This window comes from Corvus cornix, chromosome 1 (assembly GCF_000738735.6).
Source record: "Corvus cornix cornix isolate S_Up_H32 chromosome 1, ASM73873v5, whole genome shotgun sequence".
Classification (NCBI taxonomy): Eukaryota; Metazoa; Chordata; class Aves; order Passeriformes; family Corvidae; genus Corvus; species Corvus cornix.
In genome coordinates this window covers 46,411,608-46,439,590 of record NC_046332.1, presented here as the reverse complement: position 1 = coordinate 46,439,590, position 27,983 = coordinate 46,411,608, and the positions used below count along the sequence as shown (strand labels likewise).

At 44.8% G+C, this 27,983-nt stretch overlaps 1 protein-coding gene and 1 long non-coding RNA gene across 3 annotated transcripts; one reads left to right on the top strand and one right to left on the bottom strand.

Moving 5' to 3' along the window:
* Positions 1-106: 106 nt before the first annotated feature.
* LOC109144733 lies at positions 107-6,661 on the bottom strand. Its single transcript, XR_002045663.2, has 2 exons — positions 6,345-6,661; positions 107-4,050 (listed from the first exon to the last, which is right to left on the bottom strand). It is a non-coding gene; the product is annotated as an uncharacterized LOC109144733 (long non-coding RNA).
* A 143-nt stretch (positions 6,662-6,804) lies between these two features.
* On the top strand, positions 6,805-23,605 carry AMER2 (APC membrane recruitment protein 2). Of its 2 annotated transcripts, XR_005603664.1 has the most exons (4): positions 6,805-9,128; positions 18,456-18,660; positions 21,791-21,937; positions 22,021-23,605. XR_005603664.1 is itself a non-coding variant. In XM_019286398.3 (2 exons), exons 1-2 carry the CDS (start codon positions 6,900-6,902, stop codon positions 8,754-8,756), a joined length of 1,683 nt encoding a protein of 560 aa, XP_019141943.3. In that variant the 5' UTR covers positions 6,805-6,899; the 3' UTR covers positions 8,757-17,115. The 2 variants fall into 2 exon arrangements, 1 of the variants encoding a protein (XP_019141943.3); XM_019286398.3 differs by lacking the exons at positions 18,456-18,660; positions 21,791-21,937; positions 22,021-23,605 and having other exon boundaries at positions 6,805-7,704; positions 7,879-17,115.
* The last annotated feature ends 4,378 nt before the right edge of the window (positions 23,606-27,983 follow it).

Genomic DNA, 27,983 nt, shown 5'->3' with positions numbered 1-27,983 from the left:
CCTTAATCTGCTTATACTCCTGTTTGGGCTTTTAATTAAAGATAGTGGGGAAGACCCATCCCTCCTGTGGTACCATTGTCTGTCAGGTCTGCTGAGTCTGCACAGCCAAGATTTTATTTTCATTTATTTTTGAAGTAGAAAAACTTAACTAGTACAATTAGAAATAAAATTTGAGTTTTTATTATGCCTCAGATACTGCAAATATCCAAAGAAAAATGATTGTATGTCCATCTATCCTGTTTATGGGATATTTTTTTTTTTACCTTCCTCTTCAGTTCAGTATATGGTAGAAAATAAACTCTAAACATTTCCAGTAATTACAGTGCAAGTAAAGCTGGGATTGGACTGGGTTAATTCTTAGAGGTTCTAGCTATACTGTTCCAGCAGGATTAAAAGGTTTTGGGTTTTAAATGCAGAGGGCTAGGGCACTAACATATTATTAATTAGAAGTAAATCTGTCCCTTGGGGGACTACATGCAGTGCTTTCATTTTTAATTTGTATTTAGCTTTAAGACAAATGATGGATATTTCCCCTCTTTCAGTTTCTCAGTTGTTTCCTTATTTCGCTGTAATCCTTTTGTTTTGCATTGGGAAGAACAGTTGGATAACACAGAGAAAGTGTGCAGAGAATTGATTTTTTTCAATCTGTTGACTGAACTGGAAAACATTCAATAATTTTCTTTGGGGTGTAGATCATGTTCTGCTTCATTTTGGGAGGGTTACTGTTATTTTCCTATTTTGCTCTTTAAAATAGCAAAATATAAGCCATTTATAGAGAAAAGTTGTTTTGACAACAAAAAACTCTACAAAAATCTTGCAGGAGCTACTCTATCCTCATCCTTTCTGAGTTCAGATGGTTTATTTGATTTCAGAAACCCCATGATTGTTTTGCCCAACCCGAACATCCATTTCTTGCTGAATTTCTTTTTTTTCCTCTCTGAAGTTGCACCCAGAAGGGATGCTGGGGCTGAGGGACAGTGATAAAAGCAAACCTCACAGTGGCCACAGGATTCCTTTCACATGCAGAGAAGTTGTTGGCCTTTGCTGCAATGATGTTACCAGTGAGGACAAGTATTCCTCCCCATGAAGACCTCACTTAGGAGGTCTCAGGTCTAACACACGGTCTTCCAGGCTCTTGAAATGACACTTCTTCCTGTTTTGGCTAGACTGAGCCAGTGTTTAAACATATGAAAAGTTAGTGGCTGTTTTCTTCTTTCCTCCACTTCTGTGCCATGGAAGGGCATGATTGTTACCTATTCAAGATTCTGTACCTCAGCTCGTTTGGTGCAGTTTCTTGGAGATTTAGAGGACGTTCTGGTTACTTAAATTATACAGCTTTGCAGCGGGCACTTTCAAATTCTATAAATTTGGGGAGTTTAGACATAATTTTCTGAAAATAGAGTCCAGGTCTCTATTTTGGGAAACAGGTCTTGTTCTGCTCACTGAACACTTCCCAGTACTGCAGCTCTTCATCCAATAAAACACAGTAATGACAGTTTATTATCTCCCAGGAGGCTGGAGATATACATTACAGGGACATGCCCATCTCCTAGTCATGATGAACTTTGCTGTCTGTACATTTCACTGATACCAGATTTTGCTGGTGACAGTTTTGCATGTGTTAATCGGGCAGTTTCTGGAGAGCATGAAGCCTGTGTGGAGATGACAGTCTGATAGAGTTTCTTCACTTTATCCCTCATCTTCTACTTGCTGCTCTTTACTCTTCCTTTCATATATTGCATTTTTTTGATACCTTTAAGAACTTTTTTCCCTGAGATATCCCCAAATTTGGGCTGTCTTGAGTGAGGGCTGGACAGACTCTGGTCATGCTGAACTGCACATCTCTGGTCTTTATGCCTCGGTAGCTGGGGAAAGTTTGGTTTGAGGAAAGGATATGGAAAATGGTCTGACCTGGAAAAACAGAGGTAGAAGTAACAAAGCAAATGGTTCCAAAGAGGTCTTAGCTGCTGCTGCTGCATGAGCTGGAGAGGGAGGAAGGAAATATGTGGTATTAGAGGACATGGATCTGTTGGGAGACAAATACAAACAAGTGGCAAATGTTAGAGATCCAGACACTTTTCCCCTTTACCTGTACAAGCCACTGATACGTGTTACAGCAAGAATGCTCACATGGAAAATAAAGAGGGATTCTTTAATTCCCCATTTCTTTTTCTGAATTTTTTTACTGGTTTTCATTCTTCTCTTTTTCCAGTCCCAGTGGCTCCCTAAGCAGATTTTAAGGTATCAGTGGAGATCTGACACTACTTACGTCTCTCTTAATGAGCCCATTGATTTAGTAATCCAGAAAACAGCACTCCTCCATTTTCTGGCACTGTAATGCATTGAAGAGTTTAACTGTGCAGTAGCACACCTAATCATGTAAAAAGTAACTGCTGTGTTCAAAGTAACTTTTCAGGTAGTGGGCCTGTTTTCCCCATGGACATGTTATTGCTCCGGGCCTCCCTGCACTCATCCTTAAATTCTAGATCCTGGCAAGGTAATTATTTATTGCTTTCTAAAAGCCTGCTGACTTTCTCCCATTACCAGCTGGGGCCTAGATGCAGGCACTGTGCCAGCCAAAGTCTTGCAATTCACATTCTGTGATTTAAATTCACTGCTTATCATTAAGAAGACCTACAAGTTTTAAATTGATGTAGCATCTTTGAGCCCCATGAATTATATATGCATATGTACAATTAACAGTGGTACTCAATGGTTTTAAAGGTCTTTTCTGACTGGAACAATTCTATGATCCTGTAGTATATGTGGTGGGTGAAATACAACCACAGAGAATGCTAACTGAAAAAAATATGTAAAGCACTTCAGCAAAAAAACAGGTAAACGCTGGCTTAAAACTGAGCTTATGTTGAGAGGGCTGCTCCTGACTCTCTGGAGTCACTGAAGCTTCACAGGAATGAAGCGTGAAGTGAAAAACTCCTGCAGAGGCGTTCTAATACCTCTGTCCTGTCACCCTGTGCCCAGTGCTCCCATTCAGCATGTGAGGCAGCTTTGAAATACCAAAAAACTGGGGCTTCTGTCAAAATGAGGTACAAGATGGTTTGCTACCTGTCACTCCCATCACTAATTCATACATGATGAATCCTAGGATGTTATTCAGTATTCATTCTGTGCCACAGACTGCAGTCTTTGGGGCAACTGAGAGCATCTGTGTGGTATAATGACTGGGGAGAAAGCAGGGTGAGGCTCTGCTGCAGAGGTGCCCCTGCAGCTTCACCACTCCATAGGGATTGAGGCTGGGACAGGACTGCGGCACCCGTGAGTCACTGGAGAAGGTACCGTCGTGAGAAATGAGTAAAGCCGTAGCTTCCTGAGGATCACGGCACAGGTCAGTGATGGAGCCAGGAAGGAGAGCTGGACCAGCACTCTGTGACAGTAACCTTCAATCAGCAGCCCAAAATAGCTGTAGGGTATGTCCAGGAAACAAGGAGAGGCTAGCCTTCATGACAAAGTCCTTAATCTCTGTAAAGAAATGTATACCTATAAATGCTACATTTTTTGTATTACGCTTTTTTGCATAGTTTTTTATATAGTGTTTCTTACCTGGTTTTCTTCATTCATACTCAATCTAAACATGAAAAAAATCCACCTTGGAGAACAGACCCTTTTGGTATCCCCTTCAGCTAGAACAAAACCTGCTGGTGTGGCTGTGCCATGCAGCTCAGCATGGGAGCTCTTCCACCATAGCTGATGGCCCTCAGGCTAAGACAGGGGAATGCAGTGGAAACAGCTCTTCCATCCACAGCGGCTCAGCTGCCCCTCTTCTGCATGTCATCAGGAGCTCCCTGCTGGCTCCGAGTCTCTCTGTGCTTTTAAATTAGAGCTCCTCGTTTGTTTTCACTTTGCAAGGTGTCTGTCAGTTGTTCTTCCCCCTTGCCAGGCATGCAGAGTTATGACATTTTTCACTGTCAGAAGCACACTTCCATTTCAGACTTACAGAGATGAAGGGAAGCCATAAAGAAATCCCTGCCGTAATTCAGGGGACTGAAAAGCATGTCATAAATTCATGATGAATCCATGGATGTCTTCAGGCTAAAACAAAATGTTAAAAGATAAAAAATGGGAATATTTAATTAGTCACTTTCAAAATTCAGTGCTTTACCATTTCATTTTAGAATGACTATCCATTTCCAGAGGTACTTCAAGGTTATTTAAATAATATTTTTTAAAGTGCAAAAAGTATTGAAACCAAATGTGTAGAAAAAAAAATCAATTTGTCAAAACATTTCCCAAGTTGTAATTTCAGGTTGACTTCAAGTCATTTTCCTCCCTTAACAGCTGGATTTTAAGCTGGCTGAAAACAAGCTGAAAGTCTGCCCTTTCTGCCACAGCCACAAATATTGACAAAAAAGAAAGAAGGCACAATAAGTTGTCTGTTCCATACAGCTGTGATGCATTAAGTCATCTCTCCTCTGCCTTTTGTATCTCTGAGTCTCCTTCCATTGGACCCAATGCTTGTAAGAAGAACTGGCCACATATAAAGGGTTGGTGAAATCTGGCAAAGCACCAGGATGAAAGTGCAAAAACTGAGAATTTCAGTCATGTGGCCAAGTCTTACTTGTTAGTATTTTCACCCATTTTTTCCCAGATACATGATCAGGGTTTGTTCTTTCAAATTTCAAAAGTACGCCTGGCTCTTTGTAGTAGCATTTTCTCAAGAGCATTTAGTATTCTCTCTTTTTTTATCAAGTTTCCTTCATCTGTGTAAAGAGCAGAAATATGACCACGTAATGGGGAAATTCATGACTGGGTACAATTGATGGAGGCACAGTCAAGGTGAGGAGCTTGCACCTCTGGGTCAAAGTTCTGGTCTGTCTCCTGTCTCTGTGGCTTCTGGGTGCTGGGCACGTTTACAAACTGTACTCTGCAAAATGTAACTCACTCCTCCTCCTCCAGCCAATATTTTGGCTTCTGCCTCATCTGTCCTTTCCTCTGTCTCTTGCAGAAGACAGAAGAGACCTGTAAGTTGAATGCTGTGCTCGCTCATATTGCTCTTACTGAACACTTCTAATTCTGTATGCAAATGGCACTTTTAATACATGAACAGGACTAAATTCACTGGATAAATTATTCACAACAGATAATTCAACCTGCTCTCATGGGAGAGTGCAGTGAATGTCTGATGATGTTTAAAAAACACCCAAACCCACAACTAATTCTTCTAGCCAGTGAAGTCAATGGCAAAGCCTTTTACTGATTTCAAAGGGAGCCCAATGCCAGTGGGCCCACACATGACTTCTCTTTAGTGGTTCTCACTTGCATTTAGAGCTTAAACCCAGACAAGTGGTTCTGTATTGAGGAGCCCATACTAGTGCTGTATGGCACAGCTGGGCTGCCAGGGCATGGGCACTATTAGAGCTCTGGGTGAAAGCAGGTCTTCTCTGCAGCTCTAGTGCAGAGAACTGCCCCAAGCTAAAATAACCCAGCTGAGAGACAGCTGGGTGTTCAGCGAGTCTGGAGCCCAGGATGAGTTGTTTTGGCCAGGTTTGTCTAGTTTGGAGAAAATGAGACTAAGAGGCCACCTCTCTGCTCTCCACCGCTCCCTAAGAAGGGAAAGCAGAGAGGGAGGTGTTGAGCTCTTTTCCCTGGTATCCAGTGACAGGATGCATGGGAATGATTCAAAGCTGCACCAAGGGAGGTTCAGACTGGACATTAGGAAGCCTTTCTTTAGTGAGAGGGTGGTAAACACTGAAACAGACTTTCTAAAGGGGTGGTTGATGCCCCAAGCCTGTCAGTGTTTCATAGGTATTTGGACAATACCCCTAATAATGTGCTTTCAGCCATTAGGTCAGGCACTTGGTCTGGATGATCGCTATAGGTTCCTTCCAGCTGAACTGCTCTATTCTATTCTGTTCTGTTCCGTTCCGTTCCATTCCATTCTTACTTGGGATAGATTTGCAGCCAGTTAGGAGTTTTGTGCTCAGGGTGACACCAGCCACCCTGATGTGACTGGACGGCTGGCCATCATCCCTGGTAGCAATTCGACATGGGCATGATTTGGGTGCCATGACTGTGTGCAGTGGATGCAGGGGCCGGGAAAAGGTTTGTGTGGGGGCTGCCACCGTCCTCCCCCTCCATGGCAGGGGAGGCGACTGGGGTGAGGGCTGGGCTGTGCCCCAGCTTGTACCACTGCTCCCCTCTGGTCGTCGGCAGTGGGCACATGTGGCCCCGGGCACTGAGGAGAAAGAGGGACACGGGGACGGTGCGAGTCGTCCTGGTGAGGTGGGAGATGGGAAAGCAGGGGGAGAAGGGAGAACTTAGCATCCTTTACTTCTGCCCCCGGGAGTATTTACGTACCGGGTTCGGTCTGTGTCCCATCTACCCACCCGCCTGTCCCTGCCGTGTGGTGCACTGGCACCTGTAGACCGCCACCAGCCCCCAGCGCCCCCGTCCCCCGCTTTCTGTCAGCGCTGCGAGCTCTTCGCTGCATCCCCCAGCCCATGGCTTCAGTCACGCAATGCCCGCGGTCCAGAGCGCGGTGCGACCGTGCCGGCAGGACACAGCGGCGATGCAGAACGCTCTCATAAATAAAAGCCGAGCTCTGCCCGCCCGGGCGCGGCACTCTCCCGGGGCACCCGAGAGCCCGGCTGTACGTAGGAGAGGCGGCGGGCGGTGGGCAGGGGCCGCGTTATGTAAGGGCCGCGGGGCGGGGGCGCTGCGGCGGCGCGGGGCGGCTCGGAACGAGCGGCGGCGGCCGCCTGGCGCGGGCCCGCGGCGGCGGGGGCAAAGCGGCTTATCCCGCTCCCTCCCTCCCTCCGCCGGGTTGCCATGGAGACGGGCGGGCGGCGGCGGCGGGGCTGTCACTGAGGGATCGCACCGCGCTCCGCGGCGGAGGGGAAGCCGCGGCGGCGGCGGCAGCGGCAGCAGCGGCAGAGGCAGAAATGGACTCGCACTGCGACTGTGCCGAGCCCCCGGCCGCCGAGCAGCCGTCGGGGAGGATTAACAAAACCGCCTTCAAGCTTTTCAGGAGGAGGAAGTCCGGGGGCACCATGCCGAGCATCTTCGGGGTGCGGAGCAGAGGCGGGGAGGGGAAGGGCGCCGGCAAGCCGGGAATGGTGCGGAGCCGGACGCACGACGGCTTGGCCGACGCCGTGCTGGAGAGCAGCAAGAAGGAGGAACCGGGCGGCGGCGACCCGCAGAGCCGCGAGGCGCAGGAGCGGCCGGCCGGCAGCCTCGGCGGCCCCGCCGGCAGCGCGGTGGCCAAGTCGCACAGCTTCTTCTCGCTGCTGAGGAAGAACGGCAGGCAGGCGGAGGGCGCGGAGCCGCGGGCCGGCGGCAGACAAAAGAAGGGGCTGAAGGGGATCTTCAGCAGCATGCGGTGGCACAGAAAGGACAAAATCGGCAAGGAGGAGAGGGGGGAAACCTCGGACATCCCGTCCGGCCTTATCATGCCGGGGTCCCTGACCGCCAGCCTGGAGTGCATCAAGGAGGAGACGCCGAAACCTTTGTCTGAGAGCCCGAGCGGCGCGGGAGACGCCGGGCCGGAGCCGCCGCGGGAGAAGCGCAGCGGCGAGGCGCCCGCCGCGGCCCAGGAGCCCGAGGCGGGCGGCGCGGAGCCGCGGGCCAGCAGCCCCCCGCCCCGAGAGGAGCCGCCCGCCGCCGTGCGGCCACCCGAGGAGCTCAGCCGGGAGCGACCGGAGCCGGCCGCCGGAGAGGTTGGGACTGCCAAGGATGCGGCGATAACAGGTGACATTCCAATAACGACTATCCCCCCTGTTGAACCTCACTGTGATAGCGGTCAAGAGACGGCAGCCGCCCCTGACCCTTCCTCTGTTGATCCACCCTCAGAGCAATCGATTGATCGTATTTGTTTGATGTTTGCTGACGTGACTTCACTGAAAAGCTTTGACTCTCTTACAGGCTGCGGAGATATTATTGCGGACCATGAGGAGGATGTGGGCGGCGGGAGTGGCGTCTGCGAGAAGAGCACCCCCGGGCCCAGCAAGCTGGGTGCCACCAAGAAGCACCCCACCATGGTGGCCTACCAGGGAGGAGGGGAGGAGATGGCCAGCCCCGACCAGGTGGATGATACCTGCCTGCAGGAGTTCTGGGATATGCTGTCGCAGGCAGACGAGACTCAGACACAAGGAGGAGGAAGTGGAGGAGGGACAAAGAAGCCCGAGGGGTTGAAGGAAACCCGAGGTACTGACGGGGCCCAGAATAGGGTCGTGGTGAAACGTGGTGGCCTCCACCAGATAACCATTCACCTGAACCACAAAGAGGAGCAGAAGGGCAGGGAAAAGGAGCAGCACGAGGGCATCCCAAACAGTGATGAGGGCTACTGGGATTCCACCACCCCTGGTCCCGAGGAAGATAGTTCTACAAGCATCCAGAAGGAGACCATTCCCAGGGATATCTACAGTGGGGATGCTCTTTACGACCTCTATGCTGAGCCGGATGAGAACCCATCAGCGGGGCCTACGAATGAAGAAGTCCCCAGTGTGCCACGCTCCAAGCCCGTGTCTCCAATAACGACTGTGAGCTCACTGAAAACACCCTCAAGCACAGCCAAGGACTCCAAGATACCCATCAGCATTAAACACCTTTCGTCGCATCCCGCCAGCCATGGAGCAGATGCCAGTAACAGCCATCACGTCGCACACCATCACCTGGCCAAAAGTGAGATGCACAGAACAAAAATCCCCGTCTCCAAAGTACTAGTACGCCGGGTCAGTAACAGGGGCGTAGCAGGGACAACGGTGAAAACTGCCACGTACCAGGACAGTGCCAAAAAGTAGTTGGGTAAGAGGTGGAGACAAAGACAGAGAACAAAGTCATTGTGGGAAAGTCTGCATAGGAGACCACAGAAAATGAATTAACTTTGCATCACCTGAAGAAAGTCACCTAAAAGGCTTCCTTCGCTGTACTCCATGGGCCTGCACTTCTGAGTCTCTTCTTACTAGACTTTATGGCTAAATATAAAAAGTCAACTTCTTTTTGAGCACTTTTTTTTACATTTGTATCTTTTTTCTGCAACACTAAACACTGGGGAGGTTCATTTTTACATGCCTTTCTGGAAGCAGGACTTGGATTATGACGATTCTTCCTCTTGCAAAGCAGCGTCATGAGTTCTTCAAGGGAACAGAGTTACAAGAGGAGCGACATGAGAGGTTCTCCAATACACTTATCTTTTAATCATTTCTCGGGGAGGAGTAGAGGGTGGGTGCCTGGCTGGCTCTGGAAATGATGTTTGCTCTACAAGATATTGGAAAAAATGCCAAGCAGAAAACAACCCACCTAACAGGTATTTTACCTGCTGTAGGAACGAGAACACTGCTCAGCAGCAGACTTGATTGACTTGTGTGCAGGAGATAAAACTAAGGAATTAGGTGGACTTGTCTAACAGGAAAACATATTTTTGTTTGTCTGTCTGTCTGGTTGGTTTTGATCTGGTCTGATGTAAATGGATAACAGAGACACCTGACATAGGTTCAGATGTTTACATCACTACTCGTCCGATAATGCATACAATCAGGTTCAGGGAAACATTTTACTAAATGCCAATATATACACACTGTCCAAATTTATACAATAACTTGCTCGCCGTGTGTAAATATATATGTGTTTTAGCAGATTTTTTATATATAAAAAAAAAAAATCACCTGTCCTTATTACCTAGAGTTTAAGCAAGAGTTAGTTTTTATAGGTAGATAATTTTACAATTCTAAAAGGATAGAACTTTGTGTAAGTACCTTAAATTAGAGAAAAACTCTGGTTTGTATGGGCTCATGCATCCCCAGATAAGTAAGTCTGAAGTGCTGATCTTATTCCAGTGGCACATTCCATGGCTCAGAGCTGATGTTCTGACAGCACTGCCACTGCAAACCTCTATTTTCAGGGGTTTAGACAAAGTTGCTCTGGGCTTAAACCTTACCGAGAAGGAACCCAGCAAAGAAATGTGTTTTTTAAGTATTATTTTTTAAAATATATAAAATTAGTTTTTGACTATTTAAAGAAAGTTTGGGTTCTTGTTGCTTTTTATTTTCATTCTCAATAATGTCAGAATAATTTTACTTTAAGAGAGAAAAAATATGGTAAGCTAGTGGTACATAAAAAGGTCTGATGAGCTTGGATCTTAGGAGAAATGTATTAATGGCCATGACATTTTCGAATGGTGGCTACTGTACATGGGCATTGGCAACATTTCAAAGAAATATAATAGGGTTTTAATGTGCCTGAGGACATATTTTTATGATACACTGAAAAAGCTCTAAAAATCACTGAAATCTAAAGGTAAATGTTATGTATTTACAAAATATTTTGATATAAGTATTTAATCATCAGACCACAGTTAATATAAAATATATGCTCCAGTGTATCCAAAAAATAATATACATTTTAAAAATATACATGTCTATATTATGCAGAGAATCCTAAATTCACATCATTGAAGCTAATGGGTCTGATCTTACATAGCAGTTGGTTTTATTGTCTCTTAAATTTAAAGGAAAAAAAAGGAAAATAAATATACAGAATATACATTTGAAGGATATTAAGGTTATAGGCAAACCATAAAAAGCTAGGAAATACCATAATACAAATTGTATATATGTATATGCATGATTCATGGTTCACTGGGGAAATGACCTTAAAGTCATGAAGGTGAAATTGGCATCCAGTTTTGAAATTGCTGCAGAATTTAATACCGAGTTGCAGCACCCCAGTGAAAGTGTTAGTTTCCCTGACCATCCCCTGTTTTGATGGTTTAAGAACCTTAATACACTTCAAAGAGGAGAATTTTGTGTTTTCTTTCTGACGTGTCCGTGTGTGGTTCCCTGTGTGCCCACTCACACAGACGTGTTGTACATATGCATGTGCGGCGAGCACACAGCTCCTGGCAGGGTCTGTGCGCCCGCGAAGGCGCTCCCTGTGCACACTCACACTCGTGTGAGCACTCCCACGCACAGGCTGGGGGCTGTGCTCGAGATCTGCCTCCAAACATGCTGGCAATGGTTTTCTTTGCCTGAGAAAGGGATTTGCATTTGGTCTGACTCCACTTGTGCATTTTAGAAAGTCAAAGCTGAAACACCCTCAAAAGGATGTATGTACAGAACACGGAATATTGTCCTGCTCCTCAGCCCTAAACATGACATTCCTTTTCCCGTCCTTTTGTTTTTGTTTGACTGTAAGGGATGCATCTTTCCTTGCACAACAGCTCTGCAGAAAAATCATAATTCCCCATTTTGTTCTAAGGACAAATTGTGCTGAGAAATTCTATAGGGTACTGGAAGTTGAGAGGGAGGGAGGATGTGGTGGTAGTACCATAAAAACTGGAAATACTGAGTACAGGTAATAGGAGTGGTGGGTCTTTAAACCCACTAGGAGATACCAGCTGCCATCTCTACAGGACTTGTGTGTGTCAAATTATTCATCATATGTGTTTTGTTTGCATTGTGGCATGTCTGTATTGAGAAATCAATAGTGTGACACTAAGCTTAACTCCCTCACTTAACCACTAACACGAATCATCATTAAAATGCTTTGGCTTCCCTTCATTCTTCTCTCTCTCCTTTGTTTTCTGCCACATATTTCCTCCATCCTCTGCATGGTGGCGGGTGGCCTCCTCCTCAGTGCTAACCCCTGGAGCGAGGAGCCCTGGGCTGGCAGCGGAGCGTGGGTGGGAGGGCAGCTGCTCAGCCCAGGTGCTCCCCAGCCGCTCCCTCAAGCTTTCTGTCACATATCCAGTGAAAGTACATTTTGCAAATCTCTTGGCGGTTTGTTTGGCTGCTTGCTATGTACATATTTTAAGGACAATCATATCCTTAAAAGGAAAATGGGAAAGTAGCTGGTAGTAGGGTGTCAGTGTTTTGAATCATTGCGACATACTGACGTCGATTCAGGGTAATGGTTGTGTGAGAGTAAAGATACAATTTAATGTTCAAATTAACTTTGTATTTCTGAAAATCACTTTTGTCTTCAAGCCATCTATGTTTTTTATTTTGAAAGGTAATAGAAGATCCAATATTTACTAAGGCTTTCAATTTTCATACAAATATATTTGTGTAACTCCACACAATGCCTAAAACAATCATTGAAAGGAGGTTCAAAGGCTTTCTTTAGACCTATATATAATTCCTGAAAGATCCCTGTAAAATACTGTGAGATGCCTAAGAACAAACAGTTAATGGCTTGCTGGGTTTAAAGGCTGAGACATAAAGAGGTAATGGTCCTGAGGCATTTTGTGGTAGCTTGCATTCTTATTTATGTTACTCTGTTCAAGCATATATTTTCCTTGGCTTTGGTAGGTATTGAGGTAGAAATGGTGTTCTGAGCCCCAAAGATAACATTCCCAACGCTGTCATTGTTTTGATTTTCTTAAAGAATATGGTTTTTTATTTGTTTCATTTGTTATTTGGTTGTCTGAATGATGCTTTGTAATTATCAGCTGTATGTCGTTCACAAAGGATTTTATAGATCAGGACTTGGTATTTAGTTATGTGTATTCTTTGCACTTTCAGGTCCCTACTGGTAAATTTTGTATGTTCTTAGGATTTTTCTATATATTGCGTAGTGTTTTATAGCTATCTACAGTGATTTCAGTGGTATACACTCCTGTATATCAGCACAAAAGATTTCTTTCAGTAGCATGAAGTTATGTTTTTGTGGACTTGTTTTGTCATGATAGGAGCTAAGTTTCTTGTACTAAATGTGTGGCCTGCAACAGACATAAAAGGTCTCATTTTCCATGTAGCGTGTATGCATTTTGCTCTTGCCAGTAATAGGACTCAAACGCTTGTAGTATATTTCAGACGAAATTTCATGACTAGAATAAGAAAAAACTATGTTCAGTCTTATTCCATCAATAACCAGCATTTTCTTCCTCCACTGTGAATATCCTCACTGCCACTCAGGGTAGTAGAGGACTGAATTTCAAAAATTACGTGCATAGATGTACACTATGAAAATTAATTCACTGATTATTTTTTAATGACTCTTACTAAATTATTTATCTAAGCTAAGCGAATATTGCACCAAAGTCTTAAAACATCTGATACAGATGGCATTTTCAGTAAGATGCTATGAGTGCAGATGAGCCAAATTAACAGGCTTTGCTTAGCAAAGCAAAACCTTGTTGTTTCTTAAATTTGTAGTACTGACTGAGCTTGCAGATCAAAGGGAGCCATTGATTCTGCTATGTGGCCATGCACCGAGGTTTTTCTTTCCCTGCGCTAATGGACTACGTTCAGCAAAGGCTTTTCAGGAAGATAATGGTATGAAAGGGACAGATCACAGTAACAATAGCCACTTACAAGACAGATGGTTACCCAACAGCCGCAACGGGGAATTCTAGGCAAGGTGGCCTGAAAATGTATTTTCATAGTTACTGATATGAAAGGCTGGGGCATCTGTCTTGGAAAAACAAATTGACACCAACTCAAAGACACTGCAGAAATTAGTCTTGGCAGAGTTTACACATGACAGCTTCTGCAGGGTTTCTTTTTCGTTTTTATTTTGGCTTTTCTTCCCCCCCCCCCCCCCCCCTTTGTTTATGTTTTTATTATGGTGACATAACCCCACGTGTCCGAGCAGAACTGCACAACAACTGACTCTTCTGAGAGTCAGTGCTGAGAATACCCTGTCAGCTGTCCCCAGTGGCCTGGGACTGGTTCCTGCTGAACATCCCTCCCTTCCACTGAGGGATGGGAGGGATGGGATGATAAGATTCCCTTGTCATGAGTCCACGTGCTGTTTACTGTGAGCAGGAGGTATCTCAGTCTGTCTTGCTGTTTGTTTTCAGGGGACAGTTTATTTTTAATTTAACTCACAGGAATTTTTTACTCATCATTAGTTCATATCTTGTCTTCCTTGTGAGCATCTCGGGTGGGAACATTCAGCACTGATTTGATGTTTCCTAGGTCCATTTCACGTAGAGAGAAATGGAAGAACTTGTCATATGCAAAGGAATAATAGCTATAACCACTTGAGCCACATCATGGGGGCCTTTATCCCTGCAAAAGCAGGTTGTTAAAACTCTTCTTGCCTTAGAAGGCTTTTCCCCCAAAACAGTGAGTACTATTGCCTAGGACCCTTTTTTTCCCCTCTATATCTCTCATTCCTTCTCAGCCATACTGCAGTTGCTTGGGAAACTGAGATTTTTGATCTAGCCTTCCAGCTAGAAAAGAGGAGCTGCTGCCAGTATGCCTCCTCTTCAGGAGGTCTTTGTTTCAACTTCTTGGTCTTGAAAAAAATTATATCCTCCTCAGAATAAGAGGGAAAGATACCTGCTATGTGATCTCATACACGAGTGAGGATGTTGAGTGGTATTTTCCTGTTGTGGACAATTTAGTGAATGTAGCAGGGAAGCAGGTCACTCTTGTAGGAAAGCCCAGGAGCTGTTTGTTATGGAGACTGTGCCCAGATTTTCTTTATCTTTGGTAAGAACTGCTTTCCTTTTTCCTTTCTGTACATACTTAAAAAAATAGAGCCAAAGTTGTAGTACAGAGAGGAAAAGGTTATGCACCTCACAGGGCAAGAAGTTTAAACTGCCAGGCTGAAAGGCTTCTGGTAGCAATGGCTAACAGAAGATTGCTTTGCCTACTTTGATATCACATCCAAGCAATGCTCTGCAATAAAAGCTAATCCAGCTATGGCCACGAAGTGAGAAAACTGGCATTTGCCAACAGGACAATCTCTTTCTATGGTCCAGTTCTGCTGTGGCAAAGCTGCCACTGACTCCAATATGAACTGGCAGAGGTTGTTAATCTCTTAATTGTAAGGAAATAGAAAGTGTTTCTTAAACAAGTCTTCCTTTTTTTTTTAAGATTAACATTTTTCAGGTGTTTGTGCAGTCTTTTATATAACTGTGGTAGTGTTTTCACTGATCTGAATGCAAAACATGTCTTTCCATTGTTTTTCATCTTAACAAGCTGCACTCCTGCACATAACTCCAGTGCTCAGCATGTTTAAATTACAGCTAACACAATCACTGCCTTCCTTAATTTAACTCTTGATGGCAAAAACAGGACCAGATTCTTTCCAGAGCTCTAAACCCCCTGCTTATTTTGTCATTGTTCGTGTTTTTGATATGGTAACTAATGAAGCCTCCCTTTAATTATTGCACAGCCACATTTTAAATGTGTCTTTAGGGAGAAGGTATGTGGGGACTGAATGGTAAGATCTTTAACAGCTTTTTATTATTTTGGATGATGTTGCATCAAAACAGTTGCTAAATCAGTATCAGGTTGTTTCCATGGGCTTTTTATGCAGATGCATTGGAAGCTTTGAACATAATGCGCTCGTAAAAGAAAATTGGTTATATCTGCTTTGAATTAAGGCTGACCTTAAAATGTGATTCTCGGTTAATGACAGCAGGGGGGAAGGTGTGTCCCAACTCACCTGCACCCTGTGGACTGGGGGAGCAAGGCACCCTAAGTCACCGGCAGAATTTGCTGTCTGACCTTGCCATGTGGTGCCAGCAGAGGGGTGCAAGGTGTTGCCATGTGGAGGTGTCAGCCCTGGACAGCAGCAGGAAAAGGCAGGGTGGGGGTGCTGTGCTGGGGTGGGAGTGCTGATAGGGCATCTGGGAGATGGGATGAAAGCCTTGTGGAAAAAAAAAGTTGTGCGTATGCCTAAAAAATCTGTATCCTTTTTTTCTTGCACTGATGCTTGCTGGGGTTGCTGTGTTACACTGGGTTAGGAGCCAGCGTGAGTTCGGCCGTACTGAAGCCAGCACTCCTGCAGGTGGACTACTGTGTGACTGCTCTCATCCACACCTGAGCAGTGCCCAGTGTCTTGGTTTCTAAAGGCAGTTTCAGCACAGAAGCATCCACAAGTCCCCTGTAGCCCATCACTGTGGCATCTCACTGCTCTCCCATCCTCATTTTGCCAGGAAGATGCGAAGACCCAAGCCATAGGCAGAGTGGTGAGCTCTGACTGCTCCCTTGCAGCAGGAGGAGGAGGAGTGGGGAGGGAGTGTAAGACACATTGTGCAGCAGCACCAACAAGTACTAAGCAACATCATCCTGCATTTCAAAAGGGGGAGCAAGACTAAAGTGGTTGCTTTTTCATAAAATTAAAATAAATCCTCTGCCATGAGTGAAATTGTAATTTGTCTATGTAATATAGACAATATCTCATTCCACCAGTATTCTCTCTGAAATCAGTGGATCTGTTAGTGCTGTTGGTTTTTATTGAGTGAAGAGCCCATAACTTGGCTCCATCTGAATTTTCCCTGCTCTGTTTTTTAATAGACTGTCTCAGAAAAGTTCTGGTGGTGAAGCTTGGGGTCCTGTTAAAATGGGGGATGAAGTATGAAGGTATGAATATGGGTGATGGAAAATACAGATTCAATAAACCCAGAAAATACAGCATGGCTTTAGACTTTTATGACAACCCAACTCTGCTTAAACATCCTGGTGTGCCTGAGGAAAGGGTAGCAGGGACTGCATCGGACAAACCAACTCAGTGTTTCCTGCATGCTGAAGGGGACACGTGTGTCCTGTTAGAAGTCACTCAGCCTGTTTCTATAGGATGAGATATAGCTGACAGATCATGGTTAATTACAATATTTCCTTGTATTTTTTGTGTCAGCCACCTCCTGTAAGGTAGCGTACGACCTATTTGAGATAACAAGTGAGTAAAGCCAGAACTCCCCACTCTTCTCATCTAAAAGGTTTGGTAATAATCTGGTGAGTCTGGGTGCACCAACTTTTTCATAATGAAAGCTCACAACATTCCAAGGGGTGTTTTTATAACAGACTGTTAGACACACTCTGCTCCTTTCCACCTCTACAAACTTTGATGAGTACATGTCTCCTCGAATCACTGTATTCTTAATGTATTTACAACCTAACTGATAGCAATAGGTGTCTTTCTTCCCGGGCAGTTCACAAGGATATACTAATCAGTGTTTGTTATATTTTTAATTCTGTAAATATTTATTTTGGTACTCTCTGTATTTATTAGCACTGATTCTGGTGTTTGCTTATGTGTCACTGTAAATGTTGATGGTTTCAATAGTCTTGCTTCTAATGAATGTAAGGAACTCAGACTAACTGCACTTTTCTTCCATTCAAAAATCTTAACAGTGAAAAATATTCCCACTGTCATGTGTTATAATGAAAACAGTCAATAAAATCAGTTGTCACTTTTCATCGATGAATGTGAAGGTTGCTTTTTGATGTTCAAGTTAGAGCCAATCTATTCAGTGCACTGGAAAATACTAGGCTTTTCAAAGGAAGACATTAGGGAGTTATGTCTCCAAAACAGCATAAAAGAGAATATCTGGGCATGTGTGCAATTTCATTTTCATGTAGAAATGCTTTTAGCAGTTTTACTAATAACATCATAGAAGAGCGAAACTTAATTTGTTACTTAAAGGAGGATTTTCAGAAATGAGAGTTTTGGTCTTCTGGTCTTCTGTTTCATCAGCATGTGGTTTTTGTTTGGTTTTGGATTTTTTTTCCTTTAAACCACTTACACAATGAAATGGACTGAGTTTCATTTTGTTTTTCAAATCAACTTTGTTTTCTGATTTTCCTGGTTGAGAAGCAAGCAGGGAATCTTGTTCTTTTGGCACAAATTGACTTTGGAGTTGCAGTTTTGGCGTGACGGTTAGAAAATGCAGTCTGCAGTAAGCTACATTTCCCACCTTTAAAAGTCACTTCCTTTCTATGACTATTAAATTACATTTATTAGAACCTCTGGTTTTCAACTTTCTCTAAATTTTTTGCAAGTTGAACATGCATAAAGCATCTGCTTTCGAGTTGAGTTTTAATCCTTATGTTTATTTACTTCGCTGAGCTTAGTAGCACTGCCTAGTTAAAGGTTCTCCCATGGAATATACTGAGCCAGCCAGAGTGAGAACTGGAATAAAATCTGCTCAATAGTTTTCAAAGAACAACAAAGCAAAAGGCATGAAAAGTTCATTAATGCTAGTTAGGAGCAGGACATGGTGACACAATCGATCCTATGCTCACAAAAGCGTAACTCCTCTTTCCAGTAGTTGGAATGAGGCTGAAGAAATGTTTTCCCAGTGGTTTAGTGCACAAACAGTTTTGCATTCAGGCCCTCTCAGTCTGAGTCCGCTATTGCACGTTCCTGTCTTTTATCCCATGCATCTGAAAGCAGAAGAGTTTAATTTCTCTGCCAGAGAAGGTTTAAATTCTCTGCCACACAGATTGCCTAGTGATTGCCTCGCTTGAGTCCAAGTATAGGTACTGGCATACTGGGGGACAAAGGGGTTTCAATGAAGTGTGGGGCAAATGTATGGCAACCTCATGAACCTTGATAACTGTAGATCTGCATGATGCAGCTGTTAACACCTTCCACAAACCCAGATGACTGTAACCTGGCGGATCCAATGTGACAGAAAAAAATTGAAAAATCTCCTGAAACCAGACTTGGCCCAAGTATTCTTTTTGAAATCAAAATGAATTTTCTAATATTGAGCTAAAAGTCCCTTCCTGATTCAAACCAAAATCGATCATTCCCAACAGTACATCTCTACGACTTTCAAGGCCACCTTACTGGAAAAGTGTTTGCAATGGGAGTGAGGACCTGGAAATCTCTCCGTGACCTATACACTGAAGGTGAATGTTCCATCCAAAATCTATCAAGCAACAAAGAGAAGATAATATTCTTGACTCTGAATAATTGGTAAGGAGTGTTGGCAAGTGTAATGGACCAGTCAACTGACCATGAGTGAGTACTAGTCTAATTTTAAATCCTTTCCTTTGAATCATGGTATTATTTTTGCCTTTCAAAGTCATTGTACAGGAGTTGTTTACTAGGAGCTCACATTGAGCAGATGCCTGCTCCTACCTACCACATTGCACATCTGCTTCCAATTAAAACCATTCCACAGTGCCCTGAGGGGGATGGGGAGGAGGCTCCAAAATTCTTCAAAGGGTTATTTCAGCAGCCATGGATGCTCCTATGGCAGCTGAGGACCAAGAAACTGCTTCATCTCTAATGACATCCCTGTTTATGCACTGCAAAGACCCTTAGCACTTGGATCAGGTATTCACTTAGACCTTGGGAACAGGAGGTCTCCTGTTCTGACTAATGAAGGAGACTTGTCCTTGATCATTATGTGTATATTTTCCAGCTTAAGACAAATGCAATGAGTCTCTTAAGTACAATTCCCTGCAGCTACTCCAAAGACTAACAAATTACCCATGCTGAGGCTTCGTCCTTATGCAAAGTCCCTTCACAAAGTGCCTCTGTACAGCACTCCCATGTGAATGCCAGGGGAGAGGTGACCTAGAGCCAAGGGTGCCACCAGAGAGGGGAGGGAGGGCTTGTGCCTTCTGATTGAGCACTGTCCTGGAGCAGGGTGGTCCAGGTCCTTCTTCCACTGCTTCCTTTCCTGACTTAGAGAAGTCTGCAGGTGCCACATTTTAAAGTCAGATCCACAAAATCAGCTGCACCCAGCGGTGTTGCTGCTCAGAACCTGTGGTCTGAAGTTTTATGATCAAATTTCACTATCATTTAAGTGCTTGCACTGAGCAGGCTCAAAAGCATTGCATGGCTGGGTCTGCTGTCCCACGTGTCACAGTGGGAGTCGCGGATGGCTCTTCCTCTGGCCTCATCACCCTTCTGTTGGTGTCACTTGAAACCCTTAAGTCCCTTGGACAGAGAAGAGACTTGAATAAAGATTCTCCAGCGTCTTGAATGAGCAGAGTACCTCTGAAAAAGAGAGAACCTCTGAAAAAATTGAATACCAGAGCCTGGGTAGAATCGTGGAGGTGGTGGGAGAGGCTGAGGCTGTGAAACCTGGGGCAGCCAGAAGCCTTGCAGGCAGCAGTGTCCTCTTTTGCTTCACAGGGAGATGGTTGCCTCCAGGACACCAGTGTGGCTCAACGTGCTTCAAGAGCATATTCAGTTGTAGGCTAGCGTGGGAACAAATGGTGCTGAGCTCCTTGTATGGAGCTAGGAACATCCAGGGTGATATGTGGAATGCAAAGAACGCAAAAATCCCATGACCAAACAGTTTTTTAAGGACAGAGATTATGTATGTCATGTAAAGCAAATCTGTCCCACTCCTGTCCGGCTTCATTTGTTCACCTGAAAAGACAAAAACACAGCCTAATTTTACAAGGAAATCCATTTGAATAAATAAAGGCAAATGCGTCTTAGTAAATATGAGTAGGGAAAAACCTCCTTTTGATTATGGTTGTGAAGACACTGATCACAATCTAAAGAGGACATGAAAAAATCATCTGCTCTTCTAAAGTAAGGTAGAGGATCAGAAAAATGTTGAAAATAATCAAAAGGATTGTTCTGAGTATTTCTTAAGGAAAAGTAAAGACAGATAAGAATTTAGCTAGTCTTGGTCTATGTTTACACTTGGGATATATTGAATCTACATCCATCTTTTTCTGACTTTCTACCTTTCACATTCTGCACTAATAGAGTTTGTTTACTGACAGATAACAAATTTCACAAAAAATGCAGCACTTATAGTGAAGAAATCACTCCTGCTACTCTTTTGCTTATAGATGTCTTTTTTTCCCCTGTTAACTAATTAAGTTTTTGATCCTCCCAATTAGACCACATCCAGTCATTATCATGCCAGATTTAGTGTCTGATTACGCAGCTGCTTCGTCTGAACAGCCTCATTCAAATCAGTAAGAAATGCTCCTATGCAGCAACTGCAGAAATGGTGCCTGCATCCTTTTCTGAGCTGCCTATTGCTGCTTTCTTGGGGGCTTAACACATTTATGTCTATCATCACTACATGCTGTTAAATTTGCCTGTTTTTTTTCCTAGGGTCTGACAGAAAATAACATAAATACACATGTTTTATGGAAAAACAGTAGGACGAGATTACAGAGACAAGTTAATCTTGATTCTTTCTCAAGATGTAACGTATTCAGACCGATTTAAAATAAATGACTGTATTGGAAAACAAACCAGACATCAGAGCACAAGCATAAAGGCAAATGCCAGCCCCTGGCTCTGACACGACCAGGGTCCTCAGTCTGAGCTATGAAACCTTACATTTCTGCCTCAGCGCAGGCAAACACACAGCACTATTTATAGCACAGCCTTTTCCTACCCTTCTGGTAGAATAGGCTTCATAGGAGGATTTACATGACTAACCAAAAGCAAAAGCCTTTTGTCCTTCATTTCCATAAGAGAAGGCCAGTGTTAAGCTGGTGTTCCTTGGGCTGAATTACAGAAAATATCAGTTACTAGAAAACCAGTTACTAATTCAAAGGCATCTGTTACCATGGCATAGGCCTTCTCTTCCCTTTTCATGCCCCAGATTTAGCACCAATGATGGGAGCTTAGAGAAAGCTCAAAAAGAACAGTTCTTACCTCTGAAAAAAAAAACATAGTCGAGGAAGACCACATGTTTTCATGGTAACTAAGGAGTAAAGGGTTAAGACCTAGGAGATGGCTCTGAACCAATAAACAGCACAAAAGACTCCTATTAGCAAATCAAGAGCCCAATGTGTTCTCATTTCCCCCCTTGTATCTTCAATTAAACCCTTTGGGCCACAAAGTTACTGTTCCTGCCAAGGACAACAATCAGCACGGGTGATTATTTTAGATTCTGCTACATACCCTGAAGTCTTGGGAAAATGAAAACCACCCTCTGATCCGATTTCCAGGGCAGGGCAGGCCCATCAGCTACTCCCCATCCTTTCATCATGCAGTGCCAGCTGTGAGCACCCAGGCTCCCCCCTGAGATGTGACTTTCTCACAGTTGCCTGCCTCTTCCTGCCTTCCAGATGGCAGCAGGGTTCTTAACAAGCTCCCCAATTTCTCCTTCCCCCTTGGGACTCCATTTCAGTGTTATCTTGTCACATCTGTTTTTTTCCAGTTGGATGATGTGCAGGAGCACGAGTTATGCTTCCTCCAGAGGTTACCAACCTGCAGCTCCCATGGCCTGCCAGACCTCCCCTCTGCAGAAGTGCTCCCATGCAGTAAGGATCGCTAATGCTCTGCTGTGCCCCAGCTGCCAGCAGAGGTAAGGAGCACTTTGCTGAGGTTTGTAGGCTGCTTGTTTCCTTGTCTTGTTCTGCATCACTGAACTTACTCTTTCCTCCCTAGGGCTTTTCTGCAGGGCTTCTCCAGGCTCCCCGGTGCTGTTGTGGGGCTGTTTAACATGGCTCAGGAAGGAGAATGGCTGCAGAACAGGGCAGAGAATTGGAGTCAGGCTGTGATATCCTTTCACAGATGTCCTCCTGTGACCTTCAGTGCAGAACCACACCCCTTTGCTTTTTCCACATCTAAATGGGAATTGTCAGCCTTCCAGGGGAGAGGTTTCATGTGGCCAAATTCTTCAAATTTTGTGCCACTGCAAGTGATTTATTTAGGATGTCTTCATACTCTGCTGTGGACCGCCAGTGGAGAGCCTCTCCAGGTTGTGTGTGCTGGAGCCACAGCCCCACGGTGCCAACACACCAGACAGAAGGAAGGCATGGGCATCTGAAGAAACTGAGCCCAACCTGAGGAAATGTGTGCAGGTGGAAAAGGCACTTGCAGGACCAAAGAACACCTGAGTTTTAGTCCTGCTTCTCCCACTCTCCTACTGCCTGCTTGCATGTGAACCAACCTCCCTCCTTGCTGGGCATTTGCACAGTGTAAATGTCACTTGTTGGAATGTCTTCTGCTCCAGCTACTCAAGCGTGGTGCAGGAGAGCAGCCCAGTTAGTGTCTGCTGTTTCTGTCCAAGCTTGTGCTAACTCCAGGGACCGCTCTCCTCCATGACTCAAAGGTTTGACGCAAGTTAGCTCCATGATACTCTTCATCTGGAGAGCTCCAGGGGCGACATGTGTGGTAAGTTCACAGCTCTCACCTTCCCCTGCTGCAGCTGTGACCAGTGCCTTTGGAGTGGCTTTTACAGCACACTTCCACCGAGGACCCGTGACATGGGTCCCCCACGAGAAGGGCTTGTGTGCTGCACAGGCACTCTGGCTCTCAGGCTCTGACCCCGCTCTTGGTGGTGACAGGTGCGAGCTTCACAAGTTGCTCAGGCTGGGAGAGGATCAGCTCTCTGCAGAGGGTTTTTGAACCCCTTGTGTGTTAGACAAGCTACAGTGCTTACAAGGCATAACTTCAACCACTGTACAATTTATAATTTCCTTTAATTTCTTGAAGCACTCTAATTTTTACACTGTTGTGAAAGGATCTTTGTTTACAATGATTGCAAAGGGTAATATTTCCAGCATGGGTAACCATGGCAATGAATAATTCTATTCTTAGGAACTGTGCCAGCTGCACTAAGGCCTTATAGTAGTACTCAAGCAGTTTGCTAATGAGAGAATTCTTGTTTATTGTAGGAGACATTTTCCTGTGTCCACACGTTAGCCTGTAGTTTCTTAAAAGCACATTCTTTATCAGTAATACATGGAAAAAAACCCCTTCAAACCAAAACAAGCTCTGTTACACAGCTCCTCTCGCAAGTAATGTTTTCATGCATTTTTTTTCCTTTGGAAACTGTATTACAAGATATATTTTTTAAGGAAATCTATGGTATGCAATAGTATGCTTTGTTTTTACTACCACCTTCTACAATAAGAATGAGCTTAGGATGCTCTAGAGTGGCTGTTTCTTGCACAAAAACACAACACCTGTAAATTGACCCAAAGATATACGGGTTTTATCTAGAGGAAGGACTCCAACTATTTTAAAACACTAGTTTTATACATAATTTTATTTGACTAAAGAAAAATTTTATATTATATTACTTATTAAAACATAAATTACACCTTGGAGTCGAATTATAAAATATTGTTCTTATACATGTGTGAACAGGATTCCTATGTTTGTAAAAAAGTGCACAAAATAAGTAAAATATTTTTTTCATGTTTTATGATTTAAGTGCAATTTAAATTATTCTAAAAATAAATGTTCCAAATGGAATACTTTTTTAGCTTATATGGTTTAGAGTATGTTCAGTAGAAACCCTTAAGGAATAGCTAAACTGCAGTTCCTGTCATTCCATGAAAATGGTCTCAGAGTACAAAAGCAACCAGGTGGAATAATGCATCCTCTCCCGTTTTCAGAAAAACATTACCAACAATACCAAGTCTCTTATCCAAGATGAAATCCTTAGGAAAGATTTATGGAGCAATTGTTGAATCATGCAAAGTTGTTTGGAACAGTCGTAGCTTGAGGGTTTCTAGGAAAGCATTCCTTAGCCTTGTGTCTTTGATCATAGAAATGGTGAATGTGCCCAAATAAACAGCACAGCACAAGCCTTCAGGTTTTTCCATGTCGCAAAACAGATTGATCTCTTTTCCATGGTTAGTGAGTGATTTGGTGCCCTAATTAGTGGGCTCTGTTTTCACCAGTCTCTAAGTGACCTCTATCTGCCCACAACCAGCTGTTGGGTGGCTCATGCAGTGCCCAGCCTCTCTCTCTCCCTAGGCCTCCTAGGGATCACCCATTCCTGCTCTGCTCTCCAGGAAAGATCTTCTGCCTGTGGCCCTAAAGACAAAGCAAGATCCACCAGCTACAGCTTCCCAACAAATTCAGTCCAGACTGACTTAAGAGAAACTCTCCAAACTTATGATTCTGCTTGGCCTGAGATAGTTTGGTTCTTCTGTAGCTCAGTACGCCCCCACCTCTTTAGCATTTTAAAATCTAGGTCAGTTCTGACATGAAAACAGCCTGGAAAAGCCTTAGTGATTTTCCACCAAACTGTCACAAGTCAATGACCGATTTTTTCTTCCACAGTTTCTTTTTCCAGCTAAGACTGTTCCCTGGGTTTAACTCAAATAATCAAGTTGCTTGTTTTTCCCTCTGCCCCCTGAAGCTGAAAATACTAATTTTGGGGAAATCTACAGCTCATTTTCTTATCTCACTCTGTTTCATGCCAGTGTGGATGGACAGCCACTGAGAGGGGTGATCTTCCCAGCCCAGGCACCTGTGTCCCAGCAGGGCTCTTGCCGTGCTCCAGTCAGCACAGCAGCAAGGTGCCAGCTCCTGGGCAGCCAAGCCCAGCCTGGACACGTGTGCCAGGGCACGGGCACTGCAAATGGATCTGATACCTGCTGATTGACAGGTTTCCTCCTGTGTATATGAAGCCACGCTGTCTCCTCTGCCTGCTCCCACTGGAGGTTTAGAGGAGATTTTTCAATGGGATGGTGGCACAGGAATAGTTTGTGTGCTTCTGTGCACTGACCTGATGAACCCACACAGACCCAATGGCAAACTTGATGAACCCTGCAGAAATTGCCTAAAAGAGAACTGGTAGCTGACCTTGAGCTGCTGACCTGATCTAAACCCTGAGCTACCCAGTGGTTGCTGCTATTTTCATGGCTGCTCCAGATAGCTGCCTGAAAGTGGGAATGCTCTATTTCTGGGTTTTGTTTTTTAATTTTTTATTAAAAGATGTACTGACAAAGAAAGCGCTACAGAAAGGGAGAGGCAAAAAAGCAGGGTGGGGGGGGGAAGGTTGGGGGAGAGAGAATCACTTCATAGAGCTCTTCCAGAAAGATGACAGACACCCAACCCCCGGCTCCTTCTCAGAGTTGTAAATACAGCGTACACTTCTGAAGTTCCATGGAGTTACCCTTAATTTACACTGGAGTGCAAGCAGTCCTAGCTGGCAGAGCTGCTGCAGTAGAGCAGGATAAATGAGGGAACAGGGAGGCTGCAGCAAGATTAGAAAATAAGTCTCTCCTGAAAGGGGAGATTTAAACAAATTCACACTGGGTTTAGAAGCTTGTGGAGGGATCACGGTGCTGTGGCTGAGCAAGCTGAGCTGGGATCCCTCCTTTTCACTTGCTGTGGGCAACAGACCATGCAGAAATCCCCTCTCCCTTTCAGGCTGTCAGTGTGCAGCCCAAAAAGCTCTGATGTGGGGTCTTATACCACAGAGGGTTAAAGTGCTGTAGTTTCTGAGGCAGTCCTGTGTTCAGCCTTTTCTGTGGGCTGCAGTGGTGCTCATTAGAAGCAATTAATCTCCAGTGCTGTGCTCTCCTGTCAGCTCGTGCCGCTGTCATGGGTCAACTCGTCCGTAAGGAAGCAGCTGGGCATCCCGCGCTGACCAGCATCTCCTCTGATGTCTCACTTTGCTCTCATCCCTCACAGGTGGTTTGGGTAAATATGTGCAGGGACATAATACATTAATGACACTCACAGCTGTAAGCCCAACAAATGAGGGAAACCTGGACAGCTTCTGCTGCTGCTTCAAATTAAAGTTTGAGACTGAATTAGAAGCAGTTTGAGAGATGTGAGCCATTCCCTTGTGCCTGGGAGCTCTGCAATCTCTCTGTAAGAGGGCTAAAGAGGAATCAGTGCACAGGTTTGGAAATTGTTCCCTGATAGGTCTGTTCCTTAACATCAGTGCCAGCTGTAGATGATATAAAACATTGCCATACCTCTCCAGAGACCTCTCTTCATGGACGAAAGTCACCAGTCTTTGGCAGCCCTAAGATCATAGAAGTTACTATTCAGCCAGGCCAGAGGCAGGTTTTCAACACCCTCCTGCCACATGCATCATTCTTTGGCCTTTGTATAAACCCACTTTCTCCTCAGGGCTATGACTGATGTAAAGCAGCTTGACCTAAGGGCTTCACTGCTGGTTTTACAGGTGGCACTAGTGGTCTGTTCAAGCAGCTCCCAGTACATGGGATGCCCATTGCAAGGCAGCTGCCAGTAGCCAGCCAAGGACCATAGCTGGATTCAGTCTAAAATTTTTTCTCTCATCTGGTGACAGATCACCTGTAATGCAAATCACAAACGTCACCTGAGACAGCACACTTATTTCTACAACAGGTCTTAATTCTCCTGAACACTGCAGAAACCCTCCACAAGACATGGAAATGGAAAGATGAGGAAAATATCATTTGGGCAAAGGCCAAATCTACTTGCCCTGGGTCAAAAAAGGTGATGATACTGTCATGCAAAAATGCATGTCCCCATTTAACCTGCCCCACCAGAGACCCAGGGAATAGTGGTATCCACTGTTTGACTTGTCAGCCATGACTTCAGTTTCTCATTTCCACAAACGAAGTAGTTTTTTCTGAGAACCTATGTTCACCCAGCTTGTAAGCCATTGAAGAGCAACTGCATTAGATGTAAAGGCTGCAAAAACTCAGGTATTAGGACCCTGTTGTATGACAAAAGTAGCTTTGCTAGCATTAGGAATCTAGCTGGGGGTGACCTGTGGGCATAGGAGCTTCCATCCCAGACAACCTGAGGGAGGTGACTCAGTAGCTCCTGACATAACTGTGCCTTGTGTAAGAGCGAGGAGTGGTAGCCCTTAGGCTGGCACCTACACAACTCTAGTTTGTCCTATATCCTACATACTTTCTTTGTCCACACAACTGCCTGCTGGTGGTCTGGTCTCTTTTAAAGTTTTGATGCATTTCAAGTGCATTTTTGAGAGACTTTCACACAGAATTCATTAACGCCATGTTAATGAAGCACAGTGCTGCCGTGCCATGCTGCCCTGCCATGCTGCCAGCACCAGCTCTGCTCCTGCTGCTGTTTCTGAGCTGGGCAGGACTAGCACACATGCCACCGTGTCTCCTACTTGTCAAAGGCAGAAAAACATCCTTTCATGTAAAACTATTTTGACTTGTAGCTGATTTGCTAAACAGGTTTAAGCACTGAACACTTATTAGTAAGTGTCCCTGCAGAGTGCGGGGGGCACCCACAGCCCTGGAGGAGTGTCAGGGAATGGTTTTGGCAGCGTTTCCTTCCTCCCCTGCAGCCAGGAGCCGGACCCTGGGAGCTGACTCTGGGCAGCTGGCACGGCAGGAGGGATGGCAGACGCGGGCAGACCGACTCTGCTCAAGCTGCCGTCTCCTGCCTTGCTAAGCCGGTCACTGCCTGAAGGATGCTCCTCCCGAGGGCCTGGCCGTGCCGCTGCCTTCTCCTAGTGCTGCCAGAGCCCTGCAACCCTGCGCCCGTTCCCGCACATCTCCAAGGGGTGTGGGCAGAGAAGAAATCTTCGGAGGCTGGGGGAGGAGTTCAAAGGCTTGTCGGGCAGGGGCTGCAGAGAGAGGTGTGATGGGGAATTAATAATGGATTTTGCAACGGGGAAAAAGAGTTTCTGA

Bases quoted from the DNA above. Each gene is read 5' to 3' on its own strand.
- AMER2 (XM_019286398.3), top strand. From the start codon at position 6,900: ATGGACTCGCACTGCGACTGTGCCGAGCCCCCGGCCGCCGAGCAGCCG. The intron at 7,705-7,878 runs GTGACATTCCAA...ACTCTCTTACAG, and splicing joins CAAGGATGCGGCGATAACAG to GCTGCGGAGATATTATTGCG.